General features: G+C 52.9%; 1 protein-coding gene and 1 pseudogene across 1 annotated transcript; one reads left to right on the top strand and one right to left on the bottom strand.

Annotated features, from left to right (window-relative positions):
- Window positions 1–9,113: 9,113 nt before the first annotated feature.
- Window positions 9,114–13,274, top strand: LOC128138329 (olfactory receptor 14A16-like). Its single transcript, XM_052779628.1, has 2 exons — window positions 9,114–9,977; window positions 13,080–13,274. Exons 1-2 carry the CDS (start codon window positions 9,114–9,116, stop codon window positions 13,272–13,274), a joined length of 1,059 nt encoding a protein of 352 aa, XP_052635588.1.
- A 7,127-nt stretch (window positions 13,275–20,401) lies between these two features.
- Window positions 20,402–21,322, bottom strand: LOC128138330 (olfactory receptor 14J1-like; annotated as a pseudogene).
- Between the last annotated feature and the right edge of the window lie 537 nt (window positions 21,323–21,859).

Consider the following 21,859-nt stretch of genomic DNA (forward strand, 5'->3'; position numbering starts at 1 on the left):
TGAGCGACATTTTCTCAAAGACTAAGGCTTCCATGACAATGGTAGTCTGCACATTCCTGCATGCTTCACCGGCTCCAGCCTGCCTCCTCCCCTGGATGCCTCAGTGGCCTGGTAATCGTCCTTATGGGCCAGAGGAGTGTCCTGCTTAAACAAGCCATCCCAGAGACAAATGGCTCCAGATAAATAGTCCACAGTTCCGTCTCTCACAGCAAACAATCTTGGAGACAAATGGCTCCAGATAACAGTCTCTCACAATGACCTGCCTTCCTGGCCTGTGATGGGGACTGTGCCCCAGAGAAGGGTGTGGGCTGGGGGTCCAGGAAGGCACTTGGCTCCAGCATGAGGTTCTGAAACCTCCTGTGAAGCCAGGACTGCTGAGTCCGTGAGGTAGGGAACCACCACCCCTCCCAGAGCAGGGCAGAGGACCCAGGGGTCCGGGCTGCCTGCTCATGATCCTCTCCTGCCCCGACACCAAACTGTGCTGCCTGGGGGATGGTGCTCACTAGAGCCCTGGTAAGAACCTCTTTCCCGCTGTGCCTCCAAAACACCGGCTGCCCCAAGGGCTGGCACCGGCTGCCCCTCACCTCTCCCAGCCTCCTGGGGGGACACTCCAGGTTGCCCTTATCTGGGGGCACATGGTGGGTGGGAAGGGGACACCCCAGGTGCCCGTGCTCCCTCAGCCGCTCTGCTCATCGTGGTGGTGCAGCCAGAGAGGACCCAGGCACCCGGGCGCTGGCCAAGGAGACGGGACCTGAACGCAGGCGCACACACACACGCAGAGCGTAGCTTTGCTGAAGGGGTTTATTGATCATGAGAGGGAAATGGCCCAGGGCTCCCAGGGGATCAGGTGGGGTCATCCAGGGATGATCATCTCCTCATGCCACTGGAGGGGGACAGGACAGGGCTGTCACCATCACTCGAAGACCTGCAAGACAGAGCCCAAATTGTGACCCCCAGTGTCCGCTGGGACATGGGAGGAGCCTTGTCCCCACCGCCTCTCTCTGCAGAGACCTGGGGAAGGAGAAGGGAACTGGAGCCCTCAGTATACCCAGGACAGGACTTGGCTCACCTGAGATCCAGATGGCACCCAGAGCCCCCTACCCCAGGATGCCCCTATATCTCCCAGAAGCCTGCCCAGCCCTCACAGTGATCCTGGGCGGTCTGTATGGCACAGACCCCCTGCCTGGCCTGCACAGTGACCTTCTGGCTCCATAGAGCCCTACTGCATGCAAGGACAGGCATGGGGGCAGCTCTGTCCGGCTCACCCTGGGACACGCATCAGGGACAGTCCCCTCTGTTTCCCTCTGCCATACCCAAGGTCTGCCCACCCCAGAGGGCTCAGGGATCCCCCAGGGCCCAGGATCCTTCGTGGGGCTGCAGACACCCTGATGTTGCTCACCCGGACATCAGCAGCTACAGGCGCGCGTTTCTGGCGCAGAAGAAGAAGTCTTACCTCCTCCTCGGTCAGAACACGCTGGGGAGAAAGGGAGGGTTAGGGACGTGCTGGGTGCACTGGAGTGTACTGGGAGGCAGGGAAAGCAATGGGATCCTTGGGGAAGGTGACTCCGGGGAGAAATGGGGTACATGAGCTTGTATGGTGGTGCACAGAAAGCAGTGGGGGTCCTGGGGAGGGGGCCCACCTGGGTGTGTGGCTGTGTACTGGGGTGTACTGGGACGGATGGGAATGCGATGGGGGCCCTGGGGAAGGGGCCCTCCCTGGGAAAGCACTGTGGTGCAGGGGTGTTCTCTGGGGTTGCAGTGGGGTGTACTGGGGCACACTGGGATGCCCCGGAGTGTTGTGGCCATAGAGGGAGAAGGTCTGGGGCCAGCAGAAGTCGTCTAGTTCAGTTCAGTGAACCTTGTTCCCAAATCCGACTGACGACTCCTGTAGAGAGACCATGAAAGCTCACTGGGATGTCCCCGGTCCCAGCAAGGGATGGGAGCACCAAAGTGCCCTCCAGTTCCCCAGACTGGATGCCCTCCAAGTCCTCCCCACTACTTACCGGGTTAACATCTCCACTTGCTTCCAGGAGTGCCTAGGGAAGGAGAGCAAAGGAGTGGTCTGGATTGGACCTTGATGGGGCTGTAGGTGGGGCACAGGTGTCCCCAGCCCCCCCCAGGACCATGGCTTCCCCCTGGTCTGAGCGGGAAAATCCCTTCTGCTCCCCCCAGCCCCATTCCTCCAAGTTTCTCCTGGGATACCTGTTCAGGCAGGGACCAGGAGTGGGGATGGAGACAAGGATAGTGTGGGGAATTCGGGGCCTCCAAAGAGGATGGGGGTGAGGGTGAGGGGGGGCCCACAGACGGTGCACTGGGGGGAATTAGTGGACCCCAAGGGACTGGGCTGGGGGTGCTGAAGGGGCAGGCCTGCGTGGGATGCAAGTGAGGAGTAAAGGGATTCAAGTGGAGGGGACACAGGGACTTCAAGCGAGGTGGTTGGTGGGAGCAGAAGGAAGAGGGCTGCAGAGGACGAAAACGGGGGGATTGGAAGAGTGTTTGGCAGTGGGGGTTCAGGGAAGGGGGTCTAGGGACGACACCGCAATGGGCAGGATGAAAGGCAAAGGACTGAGGGGAAAGACTGGAAGAAAGGCGTTGGGAACAATCAACGGGAGGGCGTTTGAGGACCCTGGATAGGACACAGAGGAGATCCCAGGGAGGAGATGTCTGAGGGCACCAAAAGGATGGGGTGGGGATGCCCAAAAGGGAGAGATGGGGGGGGGACCAGGTCAAGACACCAGTGGGGGTCCTCACAGGAGTTTGTGGTGAACCTTCCCAAGGAACTCGGGCTCTGGGCACAAGAAGATTAATTGCGGGGGAAGTGGAGGGAAGAGATGGAATTGTGGGAGGGAGAAAGCTGCATTGCCCAGGGCTGGAGGTGAGGAGAGCCTGGAGGAGCTCCTTGCTTGGGAAAGGGAGAGGCCAAGTCAAGGGGTTTCGTGCTCACCATGACAATTTTGTTCTGCAGGAGAGCTGATGTCCTGCAGCCAAGACCCCTCCCCAGCCTTGAGCCTCTCCCCGTGGCATTGAGGACTCACCTGAGCATCTTCTGGCATGCACAGCAGGATGGTGAAGAGCAGGGCCAGGCTGAGCACTGCGAACTTCATCTTCCTCTGCGGTGTGGCAAGTCCTGGGTGAAGCTGGAGAAGGTGAGGGGCAGATTTATCCCTCCCAGGACTCCTCCTTTCCCCCCTCCCCGAGAGCCCCCAGGGCAAAGCCAGGCTTGGCAGAGACACCAGCCCTGGCAGGGAGCCCACCCCTGGCACAGAGTTGCCCCCGCCTTCGGCACTGATCCAGCCACCTTCTCTGGCATCGGTCCAGCTTCCCGCATGGGGCAGCTGCACATGGAAGAGCCCAGGCATCTGGGGGTGGTGAGGGAGGGGCAGGCAGTGAGCCTCTGACAGCCGGACACCCTACGGTGACAACCCACTGCTCCAGCACAAAACCATCCTCCCAACAGCCCCCCAAAGCCAGAACCCCCCATCTCCCAGTGCCCCTCACCTCCCAGCACTGCCATCTCCCAGCGCCGCTCCCCTCCCAGGCCAGGCTTTCCCTCCGGGACTCCCCCAGAAATGAGGTCAGCCTCAAACCAGGGGTCCCTAAGAGTCATCTCTGACCCCTCTCCAGCCTCTTGGGTAAACAGGGGGCTGGGACTGACCCCCCCTTTCTTGGGGCATCAAGGACCCCGGGGTTTGGGAACACCGAAACGTGGGAGGACAACTGGGGGCATGGGCAATGGGGACAGCCAGATGGCTGGGATCTTCAGTCACTGGAGGCAATGGGGAGCACTGGTGAATGTTGGGCACTGGGAGATTAGGGTAAGGCTTGGGGGAAGCGCTGGGGTGGTCGCAGTGCCCAGCTCCAGCCCACCCCATTTCCCTTGCACTACAGGCCCCAAACTGGTCCAGTCCCCAGCCACGGGCCCCCCAGAGCAGAGATCAGAGGGGACTAACCCCCGCCCTGGCCCTCACCCTGCCACTGCCTGGGGCCACTGTGCCCACCCAGACAAACCTGGGTCCCACTTCTGCAGAGTTGCCCCCAGCCAGTGGGTCCCAGTAACCCTGTCCCCAACAAGGCTCTGGCTCCAGACCTGTTCCTGGCTGGCACTTGGCCACAGCTCACCAAATGTCCCTTCAATGCCCTTATCCTCGGCCCAGGCCAGCGCTGTCCCTGAGCAGGACGCGGCTGTCCAGAGGGACACGATGAAGCGGACACTTGTCCGCAGGCAGCCACTCGGAGCTAATTGTGGGGACAGAGCTGCCCTGGCAAGAGGAGGGATGTTTGTCCCTGCAGCATCTCTGATAAGCCGTGTTTGCCCAGGGCCCGTGGCACAAGGAACCCATTGTGCAAGCTTGGTCTTCACGGGAGTGCCCGACCAGGGAGGCTCTGGAGGGGGTTAAAACAGCCTGGACGCCTGGGGTCCCCTCCAGCCCCAGCAGCTGGCAGAGGTGGGCAGTGCTGGGGGAGCGGGCAGGAGCAAGTCCTGGGGCAGCCTGCACGCCTGGGGCTCTCCCGCTGCCCTGGGGACAAGCTGGAGCCCAGAGGCAGGGGCATTCCCAGGGAACAGCCTGACCACCGGGGTGTTGCTCCCGTTTGGGAAAGCCTGGTGGCACAGGAGTCCTGCTGGAGTGGGGCTTAGAGCAGCCTGCGTGATGGAGCTGCCTCCGCAGGGGCACTGCATCCCTTTCCCTCTCTCCCTCTGCCTGCCCTGCAGCTATCCCTGGCTTTCCAGGGTAGCTCCTTCACAGCACTCCTGTCCCAAATATCACCATCCTGGGGGCCCGGGGTAGCACCCTTTCGCCAGTGTGGGGTCGGGGCAGTGTGGGATTGTACGCAAGTGGTTCAGCTCTCCCCTGTGAGTGGGGAGAACCAGTGGGTGAAGCTGCTGGCCTGGCTCGCACAAGCCAAGCAAGACCTTTTCCAGCAATCCAGAAATGATGGACCCGTCCTTTCCAGTCGTGACACTCATGCAATCTGCCATCGCTGCTCTCTTCAAGGTTGCAAGTGCCCCAAACAGCAGAGGGAATAGCTGGTACCTCTGTTAGCAGGGACAAACTCTTAATGAAGATGGGCATATTTTGGATCAACAGGCTCCAGCACCCCTGTTTTGCCGCCCTGTAGGTGCCCACAACTATCAGAAGAGATAGATAACAGGATGGGTATTTATTTATTTCTGCATAACAAGAAGACCAGCATTTTTACTGGTGGTGTGAGCTAGCACGGGGAGGAGATAGGGCCAGTAAGGTCTCAACCAGGAGATGCAGCACATATTTACTTGTCTCTTTAGGTAGATGATAGTCAGAAGTAACCACACTTAATGACCAGCAAACCCACCAGCCACACTGAGCAACGGCAGCATTGAATGCATTGGACTCATTGCCTGTCCTCAGTTCGTGGGACATCAACATTACGATAGCAGATCCATGAATACTTCGTAAAACTGTCACGTTCCTCTGTAAACTCATCCTCTGTTTGTTATGTGCCGCAGTAATTCAAGCACCCACGCTGTGCTTCCCAATCGCCATTCACTTCCAAAACCATCCAGCAGTCCACGTCACATGTCTCAAAGTTAAATAGTGCTCTATTTTAGTCCTCTGTCTATGAAGGTGCGAGGAACATTTATTTCTAAGAGACACAAGCTGGGAATCAAAGGCTGGTGGTAAAACTCTGGTTTAGGTTTTGAAGTCAGTGGGAGGTTTGCCTGAGTTTCAGTGAAGCCAAGGTGTGACGGTCTTTGTTCCCATGATGCTACAGACTCCTGTCACGGCTGCAAAGAAAGGTGTGGGATACTTGGAAAGTAATGGACACATAGTGAACAATCCAGGCACGATGGACCTGATTAACTCGTGAGCCAAGGACGCTTTGCAGGCCTCAAAGACGCTTTGTAGGCAGCAGGCCTCAAGGACGCCTTGCAAGCAGCTGGCTTCAAAGACGCGTTGTTAAGGATAATTATTGCTACAATTTTGATGGAGCAAGCACAAAAAAGCAGGACAAAGTTGGGCCTACGTGACAGAAAGAATGACAGAACAGGATACAGGCGGAGGGAATCATTCGTGTGATCAGAAGGTCTTATCCAATCAAACTATTGCTTTAGGCGCGTGGACAGCACATGCTAACCAATCTTTAATCAGCTTATGCATGATCAGGAACCAAAATGAGTATATAAACCGAGCTATTAGGTCAATAAAGTGGCATCTGCTTGATCATATTGATTGTGTGCAGTGTCCGTGACTCACGCGTCAACAAAGGCTGTCTGATTTTATCCACATGAAAAGAGAGAAATAAAAATACAATGATACGTGGTGCATGAGAACTGTACATGGCTCAGATCCTTCTTTGACAATATATGTCACTTTTTAAGGGTGATGGTTATATCTTTACGGGACACTAACTATAAATAAGAGATGTGTTGTGGATCACTTGTGAAAGGATTTAAGGCAACTGACTTGAATATTTGCTTTGGAAAGTGCCCAAAGAGCAGGCAGTCAGTAACCTGGAGGATTTTCATTTTGACTGCTTCTGCTTTCTGCGCTATTTATTAGATAGCTAAGTTACACAGTGTTGAATTAGAGAGCATATTTAAGTATGCTGTGACGTTATTTGTATTCTGAATTTGAATTCTTAAGTCGGCTGTGAAGTACTAATTCCCCTTACATCCTTGAGCCTGTGGTTCACAAATGTTACCGGAGTTCTAACTAACTTTTTGCTGAAGAACAAATCTGAGTTTTAACACCACTTGGATTTGATTGTGTGAGCCTCCTTAACACATACCCAACTCTTTTTCTAATAAAAGAAACGCCACAGGACATAAGTCTCTCTGTAGCTGAGGGAAGGAACACCAGTGATTGCTTCAGCCTGTTTGCCAGCAGGTTCCCCTGGAGCCCCAGGGACACCTGGAGGGAGCCCAGAGGGGGCAGAGAAAGTGCTGCCTTGGGCTGGTCCTCTGCTGCTGAGCTGGGCTGGGCTCCTGGGCTGGAGGGAGCTCATGGCAAGCAGGCAGCACTGCAGAGAGACAGCTCTGCCCAGGAGCAGCTCCTCTGCAAAGCGCAGCAGGGCTGAGGGCACTGCCTGCAGGCACCGAGGGGAGAGGAGGGAAGGGAGAGAGGTTAAAGGCAGTCTGGATGGGAAGACAGACGAGAGCTGACCTGGAGAAAAATCTTCACAGCCCTTCACAAGGTAAGTCTCTGGCTGCAGGGCAATGTAGCCGTGGTTCCTGGAGTGACCTCCTAAAGCTGGCACATCCCACAGCCTATGGGATGTGTCAGGAGGACTCTCACAGTTTCTCCAGTGCAGAGAAAAAGGACGTGCTTTGGAGCACAGCTTCCCTGCTGCACCCTCAGAGGGACAGGGCACGTCAGCTGCCTTCCCCTGGGGATGGCTGCAGAGTGTGAAGGTGGGTGTGCAGCCAGGGGTGCCCAGGGCTGTCCTTCTGAGCAGGGTCCCTGCACCCCAGGGGGCTGTGTGCTGGGGCAGGGACTCTGCCACTGGTCAGGGTAAGTACTCAGCCTGCCTGGGGAACTGTAACAGCAGAGTGGGGAGAAGCTGTGGGTGGAAGAAGCAATCGCCAGCAGGACAGGGTCCTTCTGCTGACAAGAGGGTGCTGTGTGGGTCAGGGCAGCTCACAGTCTCCAGATCACCCCCAAGTCATTTCTGAGTGCACTATTCAAGGGAAAGGTCAAAGCAGGGATTGCTGTAAAGTTAAGGAGCTTTCCGGAGCCTGTGTTTTCTGCTTTCTAGTCTTGGGGAATTTGGGGGAGAAACGTAGAAGGAGCTGTCATGCTGGAACAAGTCCCTGAGACTCCTGAGCTGTAGCTTGGAGTGATCAGTAAGTCTGATAGGAGCCTCCTGAAGTAGAGCACAGGGACTGAGAACAACTGCCTAGCTGTGCTGGTGTCTGGCAGGTGGCATGCACAGCTGGGTAAGGGTAACTCTTTCCTGAGTGCCCAGCTGCCTCTCCCCTTGCCTCTCTGAGCCAGACCATCACTGTGTTTTTCCTTGTTTCCCCACTTGTCTGTGTTATTGCTATTGTTATCTTGTTCCTGCTGTCAGGCTCTCTGGGGATGGGAGTTTCAGCTGCAGAGTCACACACTGATCTTGTGGGTCCTCCCATGCAGCTGTGTCCATGGGAACAAGGTTACAGGTGTCCAAGCTTTCCTCCAAGCTGGGGGGCTGTGGGCAATGCAGCCTGTGTCATTCCTTGGCAAATGAGCTGACTCCCCCTTCCTGAGGTACCATCATCAGGACACTTGGCTACCTCCTTGGGGTGTCCTTCCAAGCTGAGAGCTGCCCTCCAGGGTGCAGATCTGTCCCATAGCATCTTGGTGTTTCTCAATGCCCCATGGAGAAGCACAGAGACACTATGACTGAGGAAATGCTGTTGGGTTTGTGAAATGAGCCATGTGTGTCCTTGGCAAGAGGTGGTGTGCGGAGACCTTGAGAAAGGGGGAGACACTTGGTGTTGGACAGTGGGTCTCTCTGCTCTCAGTAGTGCCTGGAGTGTTTTCAGGTTAACATGGGGGTGTGATTACCCTCCATCTCAGAAAGGTGCAAGCTCAGGGTAGTGGGAACACAACAGAGTGACAGACCAGCTCCGCTCTCTCTGCACTAAGCCACAGGCAATCGTCTTCCCTCGCAGGACACACTTTGTTTTCTCTGAGTGAAACAGAAATGATGAGGGTTTCTGAAATCCAAGAGAATCACTAGGTGAGATAGGGGAGAGCTCTAAGCTCCCCCGTCTCTCCTAAACACTCTTTTGATTGTGTTTTCTTATCCCTGGGATTGCAGATGCTGACAAGCACTTTTACATTAGGAGCAGTTTCCTCTGACCAATTCAAACACCAGGACTGACCCCCTGACAGACAACGTTCCCAGAAACCCACTGCTACAGAGCAGGGCTGACTCCTTGGCAGCCAATAGGCAGAGGTCCTGATCCTCACAGCACACTCAGCCAGCAACAACTAGAGCTCCATCCACAGAGCTGAACAGAGATCTCGCTGAAATGGAAAAAATGCGGTGAACGTGTATTATGAGAAATGGCTTTGATTTTGCTCAGAGAATAATGCCCTAATTTGTCACTGCCCTTGCCTCCTTCAGTGCTCCACATCCAGAGACAGCAGATGTCCAACAGCAGCTCCGTCACTGAGTTCCTCCTCCTGGCATTTGCCAACATTTGGGAGCTGCAGCTCTTGCACTTCTGGCTCTTCCTGGGCATCTACCTGGCTGCCCTCCTGGGAAACGGCCTCATCATCACCGCGGTAGCCTGTGACCAACGCCTCCACACCCCCATGTACTTCTTCCTCCTCAACCTCGCCCTCCTCGACTTGGGCTCCATCTCCACCACTGTCCCCAAATCCATGGCCAGTTCCCTCTGGAACAACAGGGCCATCTCCTACCCAGGATGTGCTGCCCAGGTCTTTCTGTTATTCTTTTTGATCTCAGCAGACTTTTATCTTCTGACTGTCATGGCCTATGACCGCTACGTTGCCATCTGCAAACCCCTGCACTACGGGACCCTCCTGGGCAGCAGAGCTTGTGTCCACATGGCAGCAGCTGCCTGGGGCAGTGGGTTCCTCAATGCTGTGCTGCACACTGCCAACACATTTTCACTACCCCTCTGCCAAGGCAATGCTGTAGACCAGTTCTTCTGTGAAATCCCCCAGATCCTCAAGCTCTCCTGCTCAGATGCCTACCTGAGGGAAGTTGGGGTACTTGTGGTTAGTGCCTGTTTAGTGTTTGGATGTTTTGTTTTCATTGTGCTGTCCTATGGGCAGATCTTCAGGGCTGTGCTGAGGATCCCCTCTGAGCAGGGACGGCACAAAGCCTTTTCCACGTGCCTCCCTCACCTGGCTGTGGTGGTCTTGTTTGTAAGCACTGGCCTTTTTGCCTACCTGAAGCCCCCCTCCATCTCCTCCCCATCCCTGGACCTGCTGGTGGCAGTTCTGTACTCAGTGGTGTCTCCAGCTGTGAACCCCCTCATCTACAGCATGAGAAACCATGAGATGAAGGATGCCCTGAGAAAACTAATGACTGGATACTTTCAGAACCAATAAAGTTCCTGTTGTCTTCTGCATAGTACTCGTATCTCATTATAGACCCAACCTGTCTTTTGCTGATCTTTTTGTGGTGATTTTGGGTATGGTTTATTCCTTCTATTTCGTTTTGCTTTACTTATCTGAGTGTTTTCCACAAACATATGTCTTTATTCCTCCAGTTTCTAATTCACAGTTTATGCAGCTTTTCTGTGCCCTGGAGGCTGTGCAAATGAGGAGCTGTACCGTCTGTTTATTTAACCAAAATAAAGGGCCGTGCAGTGACTTGTTCTTCTGAGATCCTTCCTCCAAGACCTTCTCTGCAGCTGCAGGGAGCAGTGCCTGTGTGCAGAGGGGAAGAAGAAAAGTGTCCCGGCACAGCAGCACTGCCAGGGAGCACCAGCGCTTGGTCTTTCCCGAGCTGCTCTCTTCCCACTTCCATGCTTTCCTTCTGAACCCTTGGGTTGGTGGAAAGCCTGAGTGCTCTTCAAGCATGGTTACAGTCCTGCTGTGTGGCAGGCCTGTGACCGCAGGCAAGGACAGGCAGTGGGCACTTGTGTGACAGAGCTGGCCTCCATAGCAGCATTTCCATCATACAAGGGATCTCCTCAGGCCTTGTGCCACAGATGCCCCCCAGCCCTGGGGCTCACCCCTCTCCACCCCCGAGGAGCTGCTGTGCCCTTCAGAGGGTCTGGGGCTGTGGGGTGAGTGCCCAGAGCTCTGCCGCACCCTGTGGTGGGCACTGCTGTGGGGCCAGCCCAGACTGGGCTGTGCAGTGGGGAGAGGGCAGACGAGGTGGAGAGAGGTCAAGGGAAGTGGGTAGACTTTATGGGGAGCTGGTCTGTGCTGGAAAGTGCCCAGGAGAGAAAAATATGAGTGTAGAGCTTGTAGTGTGTGACCATGCAGGGCAAGGACTCACACTGGGTGTTTGTGGTGCAGAGCCAGGCCTTGTGGAAAACATTGAATACATGCAGGTGAAGAGGAGACGAGGAGGCTGGTCTGTGCTTTTGGTGGTGTGGACAGACAGGGAAGGTGGCTCAGTGTCTTCGTCACTCCCAGTGTCTCTCATTGGTCATTTCCAGCACTTGGCGGTCACCCCAGGTTTACAAGTGAGTTTTGCTGTGAGGCCATCTCCATCTTCCTGCTGGGCCAAGGGCTGGTTTGGGGGAATGGACAGCCCTGCCCAGCCTCGCTCCTTCCCCAGACCCTGGCAGACCCTGGAGCAGAGCTGTCCGCAAAACCCCATGTAGGACAAGGCCGCGGCAGGGCAGGGGTCGGGTGCTGGGGAAGCTGCAAAAGTAGGAGGGTCATGGGGGAACTGTGATCTGAAGGCCATCTTTGGGATCACAATGGGGGGAAGGTCCCCATCCCTGACTCTCCCGTTTCCCATGCTGTGCCTGCACAGTGGGGCCGTTGGACTGTGTATGGGCAGTGGGGCTGGGCCTGCACAGGGACAGGGCGCTGACAGGGGCCATGAAGCAGCTGCCAGGAGGTGCCATCATGGACATATGTTCTAAGAATTGTATACTAGAGGCTAATCACTGAGAACTCATAGCTATTTTTGTCATGTAAAAAGAAAAATCAAATAGCTTTAGTTCATCATCGAGAATACAAAGGAGTTCCCTTTCAGCACTGACCTGTTACTGCTATTAGTGACAGTTCCACTAATGCCAAAACATCCTTGAGAGCTTCTATAGTTTTCCTCAGCTCCAAACCTCAGGCTGCTCAGACATGGAAAGTACTACCTAAAATCTCTCCCACCTTCTCTCACCCACACTCTTTTCCCCCAGGACACTTCTCCCCATCATGTCAGCACACTGCCTGGTCTCTTTTTTATCTGGGTGAAGTCAGGGTGCTCCCTCAAAATGCCTTCCCTACAGGAGTCTTCTCTGCCTACTGATTCCAGTTGAATCGCCTCACGCTATGTACAGCTCCATCTTCCTTCTGCAGAGCTCCATGGGATGGACAGTTTTCCTGCTCCTTTCATGAGAAAAGGTGACAAACAGGAGAGACTCCTTGCCAGGAAGCCAGAGCCTTGGGTGTTGCTCACCTGCTTCTTACTGGCACTTCACTCACACTCTGTTTTGGTGTGTTTGGTGCTTTTCTGTGGCTACTCTTTCTGCAGAGAAGATCTTAAAAAGACAATGATTTCATAAACGATGGTCATAAGGGCCCTGTTGTAGACAACAATGTGTGCCATTAGCTCTGGAGAGAGCCAGGAAGATAGTTACTAAGCACCAGGAATATGCAGGAATCTCAAGGCCTCTTCTGAAGAGCGAGCAGCTCTGAGCAGCAGTGATTGATTGGCCATGTGTAGGGCTCAGAGAGAGAGTCGAGGAATATCAGTGAGAAACAAGGAGGTGGCTGATGGCTTTAGCAAATCCTGAAACCCTCTCTGAGGCCAGAAATGGAAGGCAGTGGATGTCTGTGGATGGGGAAGAGGAGGGGGTGTGTGCTGGGAAGATGTCAGGAAGGAAGACCCCTCTTCTGCAAGTCAGGGATGAAAGAGATTTTTCTATGATAATGTGCATGCCTAGAAAATGGAGAAGGCCTGCTGCTGAGGGTGGCTATCATGCCAAATGAGCTGAGCTTGCTCTTTTCCTGCTTCACTTCCCATACTTGGATGGACCTCAGGAAACATCTATGAGTGTGGAGGATGCACAGACCTCCTGGGGTGAAGTTTCATCACTGCGGGGGAAGAGGGAAGGGTTTGTGAGACACGTGGTCGTGCAGGGAGAGAGCCATGCATGTAGAGAATTAAAATGAGCCTGGGGCTAGAGGAGCACATCTTGGGTGCTAGAAGAACATAAACAAGGCTTTGAAAGAAGCCAGATGGGTTTTTGGGAACTCAGAGACATTGCCTAACCCTCAGAAAACTACAGCTTTATGTTTGAACAACAGTGAGGATAGAGACTTATCAGTAAACCTTGGGATATCATGGGGTCAGAGTGAGTTGGGGAAGCAGGGGGGAGAGTTAAAATCTGCAGAGAATCAATCACTGACATAGGACAGTATAGGACAGCCTGTGGTGGGGAAAGCCAAGGGCTTTGGTAGGGCTGGGACCCAGAACGGAGGTCCTTGTTCTCTTGGCTAGGGCTGCTGACTTGTGGGCTGAGTGGTCTCCATGTATGTCAGCACTGGCATGATTGCCTATCTGAAGCCCCCCTCCATCTCCTCCCCATCCCTGGATCTGGTGGTGGCAGTGCTGTACTCGCTGGTGCCTCCAGTTGTGAACCCTCGCATCTATAGCATGAGGAACAGGGAGCTCAAAAATGCCCTGAGGAAAGTGATTTCATGGACATTTTTCAATACCGGTAAACTTCCAGTCTTTTTCCACAAGTGACTCCCATACTAGGCCCATGCTTTGTTTTATTATCATTGTTGTTATTGCTCTTTGCGGTTTCATGTTCGTAGACCAATACTTGGACTTCCTGTACTTCATGTGAAGCATGAACCTCCTCTGTCTCACCTGGAGGACCATATAAAAATGTGTCTTTGTAACACTGGGTCCAAGCTGACTCCCTCACAGCATCTCTATAATAAAAAGGGATCTTCCCTGTGCACTGCCTGATGGTAGGGCTGTTTTTCCAAGCCTCATGTCAGGAAAAGGCCCGAGATACTGCACCTTCAAAAGGCCTATTGATCCATGGTTTCAAGAGCAAAAAGCTCATTTTCATCTTGTGACCTGCTAGAGGGGTGGATTTAGGACTCACCTGTTGGTGCCTGGTGACAGTTGAGGTGATGAGTCGTCACTGAGGTACAAACCCAGTCCTTTCCCACATGTGACAGGGCAGAAGACGTCTTCCAGGAGGGGAATCTGCAGCTGCCTGGATATCCCAGGGGATCTCCATGGGCAGCGTGTGCCTGGGATGTGACCAGAGCTCCACAAAGTGAGAGATTGCCCAGGTGGAATCATGCACAAGTGTTAATTCCAGGTATTCACAGGGAAAGGAGTACTCTGCAATCACAGGACAGGCAGCGGGAACCCAGCTGGCACAGGGGAAGGGGGCTGCAGACATGCAAGAGCTGTCTGAGGAGCTCCAGGGCCAGGAATACTGCCCTGCTCTACTGCCCTTATTAATACAAAAGGAACCAGTTTCCTACCAACACTCATTACATATCAAGTCCCATAGCTCTTGCCACAGCCAGACTCTCAGCCAAGCCCATTCTCAGACACCTCCGGCTAGATGAGGTGCTTGTCTTGACACATTTTGAAAATCTCCACTGATAGAGATCTCACCAACTGGCCTGGGTCCTTGCTCCAGTGTTTGGCTCTGAGGAATTTTTCCAAACCCTGTCTTTCTCAGTCTCTCCTTGTACACAGTGTGCTCCAGGCCCCAACCATCCTTCTGGCCTCTGCAACTTTCTCTCCAGTCTGTCGGGGTCTTCCTTGTGCTGGTGAGCCCCATACTGGACACAGCAGTCCTGAGGTGGTCATCCTGTAGTGGGTTAGCCTTGCCCAACACCCAGACACCCACCCAGCCGCCCAGTCACACCTCCATCTCAAAAGGACAAAGGCAGAAAATAAGATGGAATAGCTCCTGGGTCACGATAAAGACAGGGAGATCACTTACTACTTACTGTCACAGGCAAAGAAGGGTTGACTTGGGGAAGATCAATTTAATTTATGCCAAGTAAAAAAGGTTTGGATTGTGAGAAACAAGGACAAAATTATTCAAGTCCATTGCCCTCACACTTTCCCCCAGGCTCAAATTACTCCATTGCTCCGAGTTCTTCTACTTGGGAGATCCCAAGGTCAGGGTGAGGTGGGGAAACAGGAGGAAGCAGCTAAAGTCTGCAGGGAAACTGGCACAGGCATAGGACAGTGTAGGACTGTCCGTGGTGCAAACAGGGCCTTTGTGTGGCTGCGCCCCTCCTCCCTGCCAACAGAACTGAAGTCCTTGTCATCTCCACGGTGGCTGCTGTCTCTTCCACTGAAGCCCATGTGAGGACACCAGTTCCTTACAGCCCCAGGCCCTTGTTCCCTCCTCACCGACCCCCAAAAGAGCCTGGGAGGTTTCCTACCGCTGTCTTTCACTCAGCATCACACCCCCCCCGCATCAAACTGCTCCCAGGAAGAGCTGTAAGCATCCCATGAAGGAACGGATCACCCTTCCCAGGGGGATGGGGGTCAGGTCTTGGCCATCCTGCCTGGTGAAACACATTTAGGGCTTTCACAGCCACCTCCACAATTGATCTTCCTCCTGTAACCAGTGTCTCCGACTTCCTGTTTCACCAGCCCCCAGGGACGGTCTCCTTGTCTGGTCATTCCCTCCACGGTCTCTTCAGTGATGTTCCTCAGTGGAGCCCACTAACACCCTCAGAAACTTGCAAGTTTGATGCTGACTTTTACTTCTTGAGAGGCTTGTTCAATCTTTCAGGATCTGCAGTTCAGGAACTTGGCACCAGAGGGCTCATTAACATGCAAACTCCCTAACGAGCCAAGGCTCTGTGCATAATTTTCCTTTAGGTCTTCAATTCTTATGTGGTTAATTACAGACATTTCAGGAATGTAGTCAAAGTGGAAAGATTTCAATACTAAACAATAAGAAAGAATACTTTATTTCCCCCCGCTTTTCTTTAATTTTCTGCTCATGCATCACGTAATATCAGAAATCCTCAAATCATATTGATCCTCCTAATGGAGTTTGAATGATTACAAAGATCAAGACCCTTTCCGTCTTAACAATCTATGGTCATTCTTCATCCCTACCCCCAGCCCCACCTTTTCTCTCAACCACCTGGCACTTACAGCAGCCTTGTTCAAATCTGAGCTTTCTTCACTGAAGTCTGTAGCTGCATGTTTCAGCCCGTGGGCACCAACTCCCTCCTGCTTGGAGAACGAGCTGCACACAGACACGCAGTGATGTAATACACTCAGCGGCTGTATATTAAGTCCACGTTACCTCCTGTGAAGTTCACTTCCCACAGCAGATAGCCTTAGACAAACAAAACCCAAATTTTTGAGTAAGCAGAGATCCCAGGACCCCCCCAAAACACTCCCTGCCCTGGACTCTCTCTGTCCATATCCACTCTTTGCACACAGCAAGTCACACGTTGAAGTCACGAGCTCCCCTGGTTCACAGAGGGAAAAAAGAGACAAAGCGAATGAAATGGTCTTTTTTGAATAGCCAAACGGGCACTAAGCCCAATATATCTGGACACAGGAGCATCTTCAAGCAGACTCTGCAATACCTAGACCCACTCATTTTTCATTCCCTGCAGGGTATAAAGTACATGTGGCTCTATCATCGGTGAAGACAGGGATGAGACTGATCTCCTCTAATGTTGGACACCTTGGGTGCTGCTGCCCAGGCTTCCTTTTCTACCTGTGTTAGGTAGTCATCCACTATGATCCAAAAAACCCGATGGCGCTACATGTAGTTGAGGCTTGACTGTCTCCATTGTGGAGACCCCACAGCCTTTCTGGGTGCATGTTCCCAGTGCCTGACAGACCTTATAGTGCAGATTCTTTTCTCTTAAGGCTGGTCAGAATTTCCCATGGCCCAACTTTTTCCCATGGCTTCTTAGCCTTCCACTGTGCCCATCTGGGAAGAGTCTGACTCATCCTCCTCTGCACCATCCCAGAAGCTAGCTGTAGAGAGTGACAGTGTCTCGCTAGGCCAGCCTTGAATTTCTGACATCCTTCTCTTTGGCCCAGTGATATCGACCGGTCTTCAGCAGAATCCCCATTTCCAGTAGTTGGAGGTTGTTGGACTTGTGGGCCTAAACCTGTGTCTATAACCGCCGTGCTTATTCCCACCAGGTCCCACTCCAGCTTCAGGAGATAACTAGGGATGAGAAGTCAGGGGTCACCCACCCCATTCCAGGGGTCTTCATTCCAATGAGACAGACCCTGTCCTCACACCAATGTGTTGTCTGTACCGTTTCTGCAGTCACTCCATGGGGAATGGAAGTGAGCAGCTTTGATGCACATGTGCATCCACTGAGGCAGCTCCTCACACGCTGTTCTCTACAACATGGAATGTGGCAGAAGGGCCTAGTTCTACCTTTAATTACTTATGAGATGCCCCCATCACCCTGGAAAGATGTTCTCTGCAGGGGTAGAAATCCTTTCCGTTGCTCTCAGTGAAAGTAGAGACCCATGGAGGTGTAGTTTCCTGCAGTCAGAAGTTGATCTGCCCATAACGCTTGTCCTGTGCTGCCATGTGCTCTCAGCTAAACAGCAGTCACACTTGTGAGTTACCCGCCAAAAAAGAAACTGTACTGTGCTAGAAAAGAAGGAGTGCAGTTTCAAAGTGCAGATCTCCCAACTCCTCTGCCTTTCTTAGCCCAGACATGGAGAAAGTAACAAAGAAGGTGTGATGCATAAGTGTCCTGCCTCGGATGACAAAACCAAGGACTCTCCAATACCACAATGGTATCACAGATATCACAAAGGGAGAGCTGTGCCTTTCTGGAGGGCAACCTACAGCCTGGCAGGAGTCCCACAAGAAGACAATAACACACTGTTGGTTTAAAGAAGACGTAGGACTCATAGCCATATGATGTAGGCTATAGACATAGCCCCATGGACTACATTGCCTGGAGCCCCACAGGTTAGAAGGGGGCTTGGGCACCTCCATGCAGACACTTCCATGCCAGGACCAACAGGGTCAAGTGTCTGAAATGCGACTGAACGCCCCGTCCCAAAGAGCCTGGGAGCTAGAACAAGAGCAGCAGGCACAGATGGGGAAAACAAGGAGCAATAGTGTCATCCTCCTGCCGAGGGACAGACAGATGGGCACCCAGGAGACCCTTCACCTTCCCCAGCTGTGCACACCACCTTCCACAGCAGCATCACAGGGCAGTCTCTTTCAGCCCCTTTCTCCGGCAGAGGGCAAGGTGCACAATGGGGGAGAGATGCAGGCACTACGCTCCTCTACTTGAGGTCCTGCTGCAGAGGAGGCAGCTCTGGGCTGTGCTTGACCCCAGTAACCCTTACCAGGCCTCATCCTGACCCCAACCTGTGGATCAACTTCCTGGCTTGACCTTGGACCTGTTCCATCATCAGAACCTCGCCAGATGATCTGGGCTTTGAACTGCCTCCAGCTGCCAGCCCCCTGGCCTGCCCTGCTCCCTTGTTGGCAGCTCAGGCTGGTGAGGCCCCCTCCCTGCTCACCTGGGGATACCCCTCACTTCCCAGCTAGCTCTGCCTTCCAGAGCAGTTGTCCCTCGCTGCCCCCTAACAGAGCTGAGGTCCCAATCATGTCACCATTACCTGCATCTCCACTGCCCTCCCCTATGCTCTGGTTGTCTTGATGGCTTCACGATGCCCATTGTCCTGATGGACTCTCACTTTGCTACAGCTGACAGGGCCTCACAAGGAACAACCCACCGGCATCCTGGACATTTTCCCTGCCCTCTCTCCATGCTGTTGTTTCTACTTGGCAAGCTTAGTAATGAACTTGCTAAAAAAAAAATTAAAAAAAAAGAAAAAACAACCAAAAAAACCCTCAAAGAAAGAGGAAAATAAAACCCAAGAAAAACAAGTGATGCAAAAGAAGACAATTGCTCACCACCGATCAATCAATGCCCAGCCAATCCCCAAGCAAGGGCAGCTGATTCTGACCTCTACCTCCCCAGTTTTATTTCTGAGCATGACATCATGCAGTATGGAATATCCCTTTGGTCAGTTGGGGTCAGCTCTCCCAGCTGTGTCCCCTCCCAACTTCTTCTGCACCTGCAGCCTACTTGCTGGCAAGGCAGTGTGAGGAGCAGAAAAAGCCTTAATGCTGCGCAAGCACTGCTCAGCAATAACTACATCATCAGTGTGTTGTCAACCCTGTTTTCAGCACAAATCCAAAACACAGCCCCATACAAGCTACTGTGAAGAAATTTAACTCTGTCCCAGCCAAAACCAGTACACTCAGGTTGGAAAGGACCTCAGGAGGTCTCCAGCTCAGCAGGGTCAACTCTGGGGTGAGAGCTGGTTGCTCAGCACTTGATCTAAGTTACGACTTGAAAACCTCTAAGAATGGAAATGGGATTATTTCTTTGGGCAGCCACTTCATGTGCTTGGCTGTCCTCATGAGGAAAAAGCTTTCCCTTGTCTCTGGTGTGAACTTTTCTTGTGTCAATCTCTTGGCCTCCCTCCATGCACCACCGTGAACTGACTGGAGGAGGTGGGAAAAGGAAAAAATTCCTTGCCTCCAGCCCCCTACACCTGCAAGGAGCTCCAGCAAAACTCGGTCAGTACAGCAGACAGTACCTGTGCCTCTTGACTGAGCCGGTGGCCATTCCTGAAAAATTTCCTTAAAACTGGAAGCTTCCTGGAAGCTCCAGCTTTTTGGACAAGGTAGTTTTCTTCTCAGTTTTGTGTCTGATTGTCTCCTCTTGTGAAATACCTTTAAATTCTTCTTAACTTGGAAAGGAGGAGAGGAAATCCCAACAGTGCACAAGGATCCAGGAGAGAACTTGACCCATACAAATCTGTGCGGCTTCATCCACAGCTGCTGAGAGAGGACAGGGCATCCTCCTGAACAGGTAACACTCTGCCTGGAGCCAGGAGCAAGTGAAGTACTGCAAAGGTCTGTCCTGTCCTGGGAGCTCTTCTGCTCGATAGCTTTATTAATGACCTGGAGGTCTTGGTAGATGGCAAACTGCACGTGAACCAGCAGTGTGCCTTGTCAGCCAAGAAAGCCAACAGCATTCTGGGCTGTATGAAGAGGAGCATAGCCAGAAGATGAGGGAAAGTGTTTATCCCTCTCTCCTCAGAGCTTCTTAGACCACCTAGACAACACTGTATCCAGCTTTGGTCTGCTGTGCCCCGTCCCCCATCCTGGTGCAGGCAAGACACTGATGAGCTGGTGCAAGCTCAGCGGAGGGCTATGAGACCGATGGGTTGGGGGCAGTCTGGAGCACTTGCCATCTAAGGCAAGACGGAGGGAGCAAAGCTTGTTCAGGCTGGAGCAGAGAAGGCACTGGGTATGTCACTCAGTGACCAGCCATGGCCTCCACTGTCACTAGGCACTGACGGGTGAGTCCTAAATCCAGTCCTTGATCTCTACATGGTCACAAGTCAACTGAGAGGCTTTTGTTCCTGCAGTCATGCAGAACCCTGAGCAACTCCTGACAGCAACATTGGAAGACAAGCCCAGTGTTCACACGCAGCACAGAAGAGATCTCATTTTATTACACAGATGTTGTAAAGTGTTCAGCTCTCAACAAGCATTAGACACCTTTAGAGAGGCTCCAGGTAAGAAAGAGGGGGTTCATACCTCTGTAGAAGCAAAAGGAATCCAAAAATTACTGTAGAAATATTATAAATTAAGAATAACAATTACAATAACAATAAAGAGAACAAAAAAAAAAGGTCAGGACTGGTGTGGAATAACCTGGCAGTCATTTGTGGAGAGATGGGATGTTTCTCGGAGCTAAATAGAAGTCCATGTAATCAGTTTCCTAATGCCATCCCTGAGGTCCTGATTCCTCATGCTGTAGATGAGGGGGTTCACGGCTGGAGGCACCACTGAGTACAGAACTGCCAGCATGAGGTCCAGGTATGGGGAGGAGATGGAGGGGGGCTTCAGGTAGGCAAATATGGCAGTGCTGATAAACAGGGAGACCACGGCCAAGTGAGGGAGGCACGTGGAAAAGGGTTTGTGCTGTCCCTGCTCAGAGGGAATCCTCAGTACGGCTCTGAAGATCTGCCCATAGGACAGCACAATGAAAACAAAACAACCAAAGACTAAACAGACACTAACCACAAGTACCCCAACTTCCCTGAGGTAGGCATCTGAGCAGGAGAGCTTGAGGATCTGGGGGATTTCACAGAAGAACTGGTCCAGTGCATAGCCTTGGCAGAATGGTAGTGCAAATGTATTGGCAGTGTGCAGCACAGCATTGAGAAACCCACAGCCCCAGGCAGCTGCTGCCATGTGGACACAAGCTCAGCTGCCCAGGAGGGTCCCGTAGTGCAGGGGTTTGCAGATGGCAACGTAGCGGTCATAGGCCATGATGGTAAGTAGATACAGTTCTGCTGACATCAGAAAGTTAAACAGAAACACCTGAGCAGCACATCCTGGGTGGGAAATGGCCCTGGTGTCCCAGAGGGAATTGGACATGGATTTGGGGACAGTGGTGGAGATGGTGCCCAGGTCGAGGAGGGCGAGGTTGAGGAGGAAGAAGTACATGGGGGTGTGGAGGCGGTGGTCGCAGGCTACGGTGGTGATGATGAGGCCGTTGGCCAGGAGGGCAGTCAGGTAGATGCCCAGGAAGAGCCAGAAGTGCAAGAGCTGCAGGTCCCGCGTGTCTGCAAATTCCAGGAGGAGGAACACAGTCATGGAACTGCTGTTAGGCAGATGCGTCCTCTGGACACGGGGGACAGTCCAAGGAGGAGAAGGCAGTGACAAGTTACCAGAAACATCTCTAAGTAAAACCAAGGTATTTCTCATAGACCCTCCCGCTACCACACACCCACCCTTTTTCCTTCCTCAGGAGAAACTTTCATTCTGCCTTTGGTCTTCAGCTTCATTTTCTGTGGCTCTTTGTGCTGGAGCAGGGCCTCTGCCCATTGTCTCTTGAGGAGTCAATGCAGCCCCACTGCAGTGGGTATATGGGAATATGGCAGGAGAGCTGGGTTTGATATTCAGAATACATCAGATAAAATCACTCTTAAAACAGGAGGGTTTGTCAGCATCTGCACTCCCAGTGTTAAAGAAAGTGGGTGGCAGAAAGAAGTTTTAGGGGCTTTGGGGTTTTTTACCTACTTCCCCCATCCTTCCCTGTGAGTGTTCTCTGAAATCAGAAATCGTGAGCATTTCTACTGCACTCAGAGTGACCAGCTGTGAGACATGAGAGGCAACGGGATTCACTGTGGCTTAGTGAGAAGT

The sequence above is a fragment of the Harpia harpyja genome, unplaced genomic scaffold (genome assembly GCF_026419915.1).
Source record: "Harpia harpyja isolate bHarHar1 unplaced genomic scaffold, bHarHar1 primary haplotype scaffold_39, whole genome shotgun sequence".
Lineage (NCBI taxonomy): Eukaryota > Metazoa > Chordata > Aves > Accipitriformes > Accipitridae > Harpia > Harpia harpyja.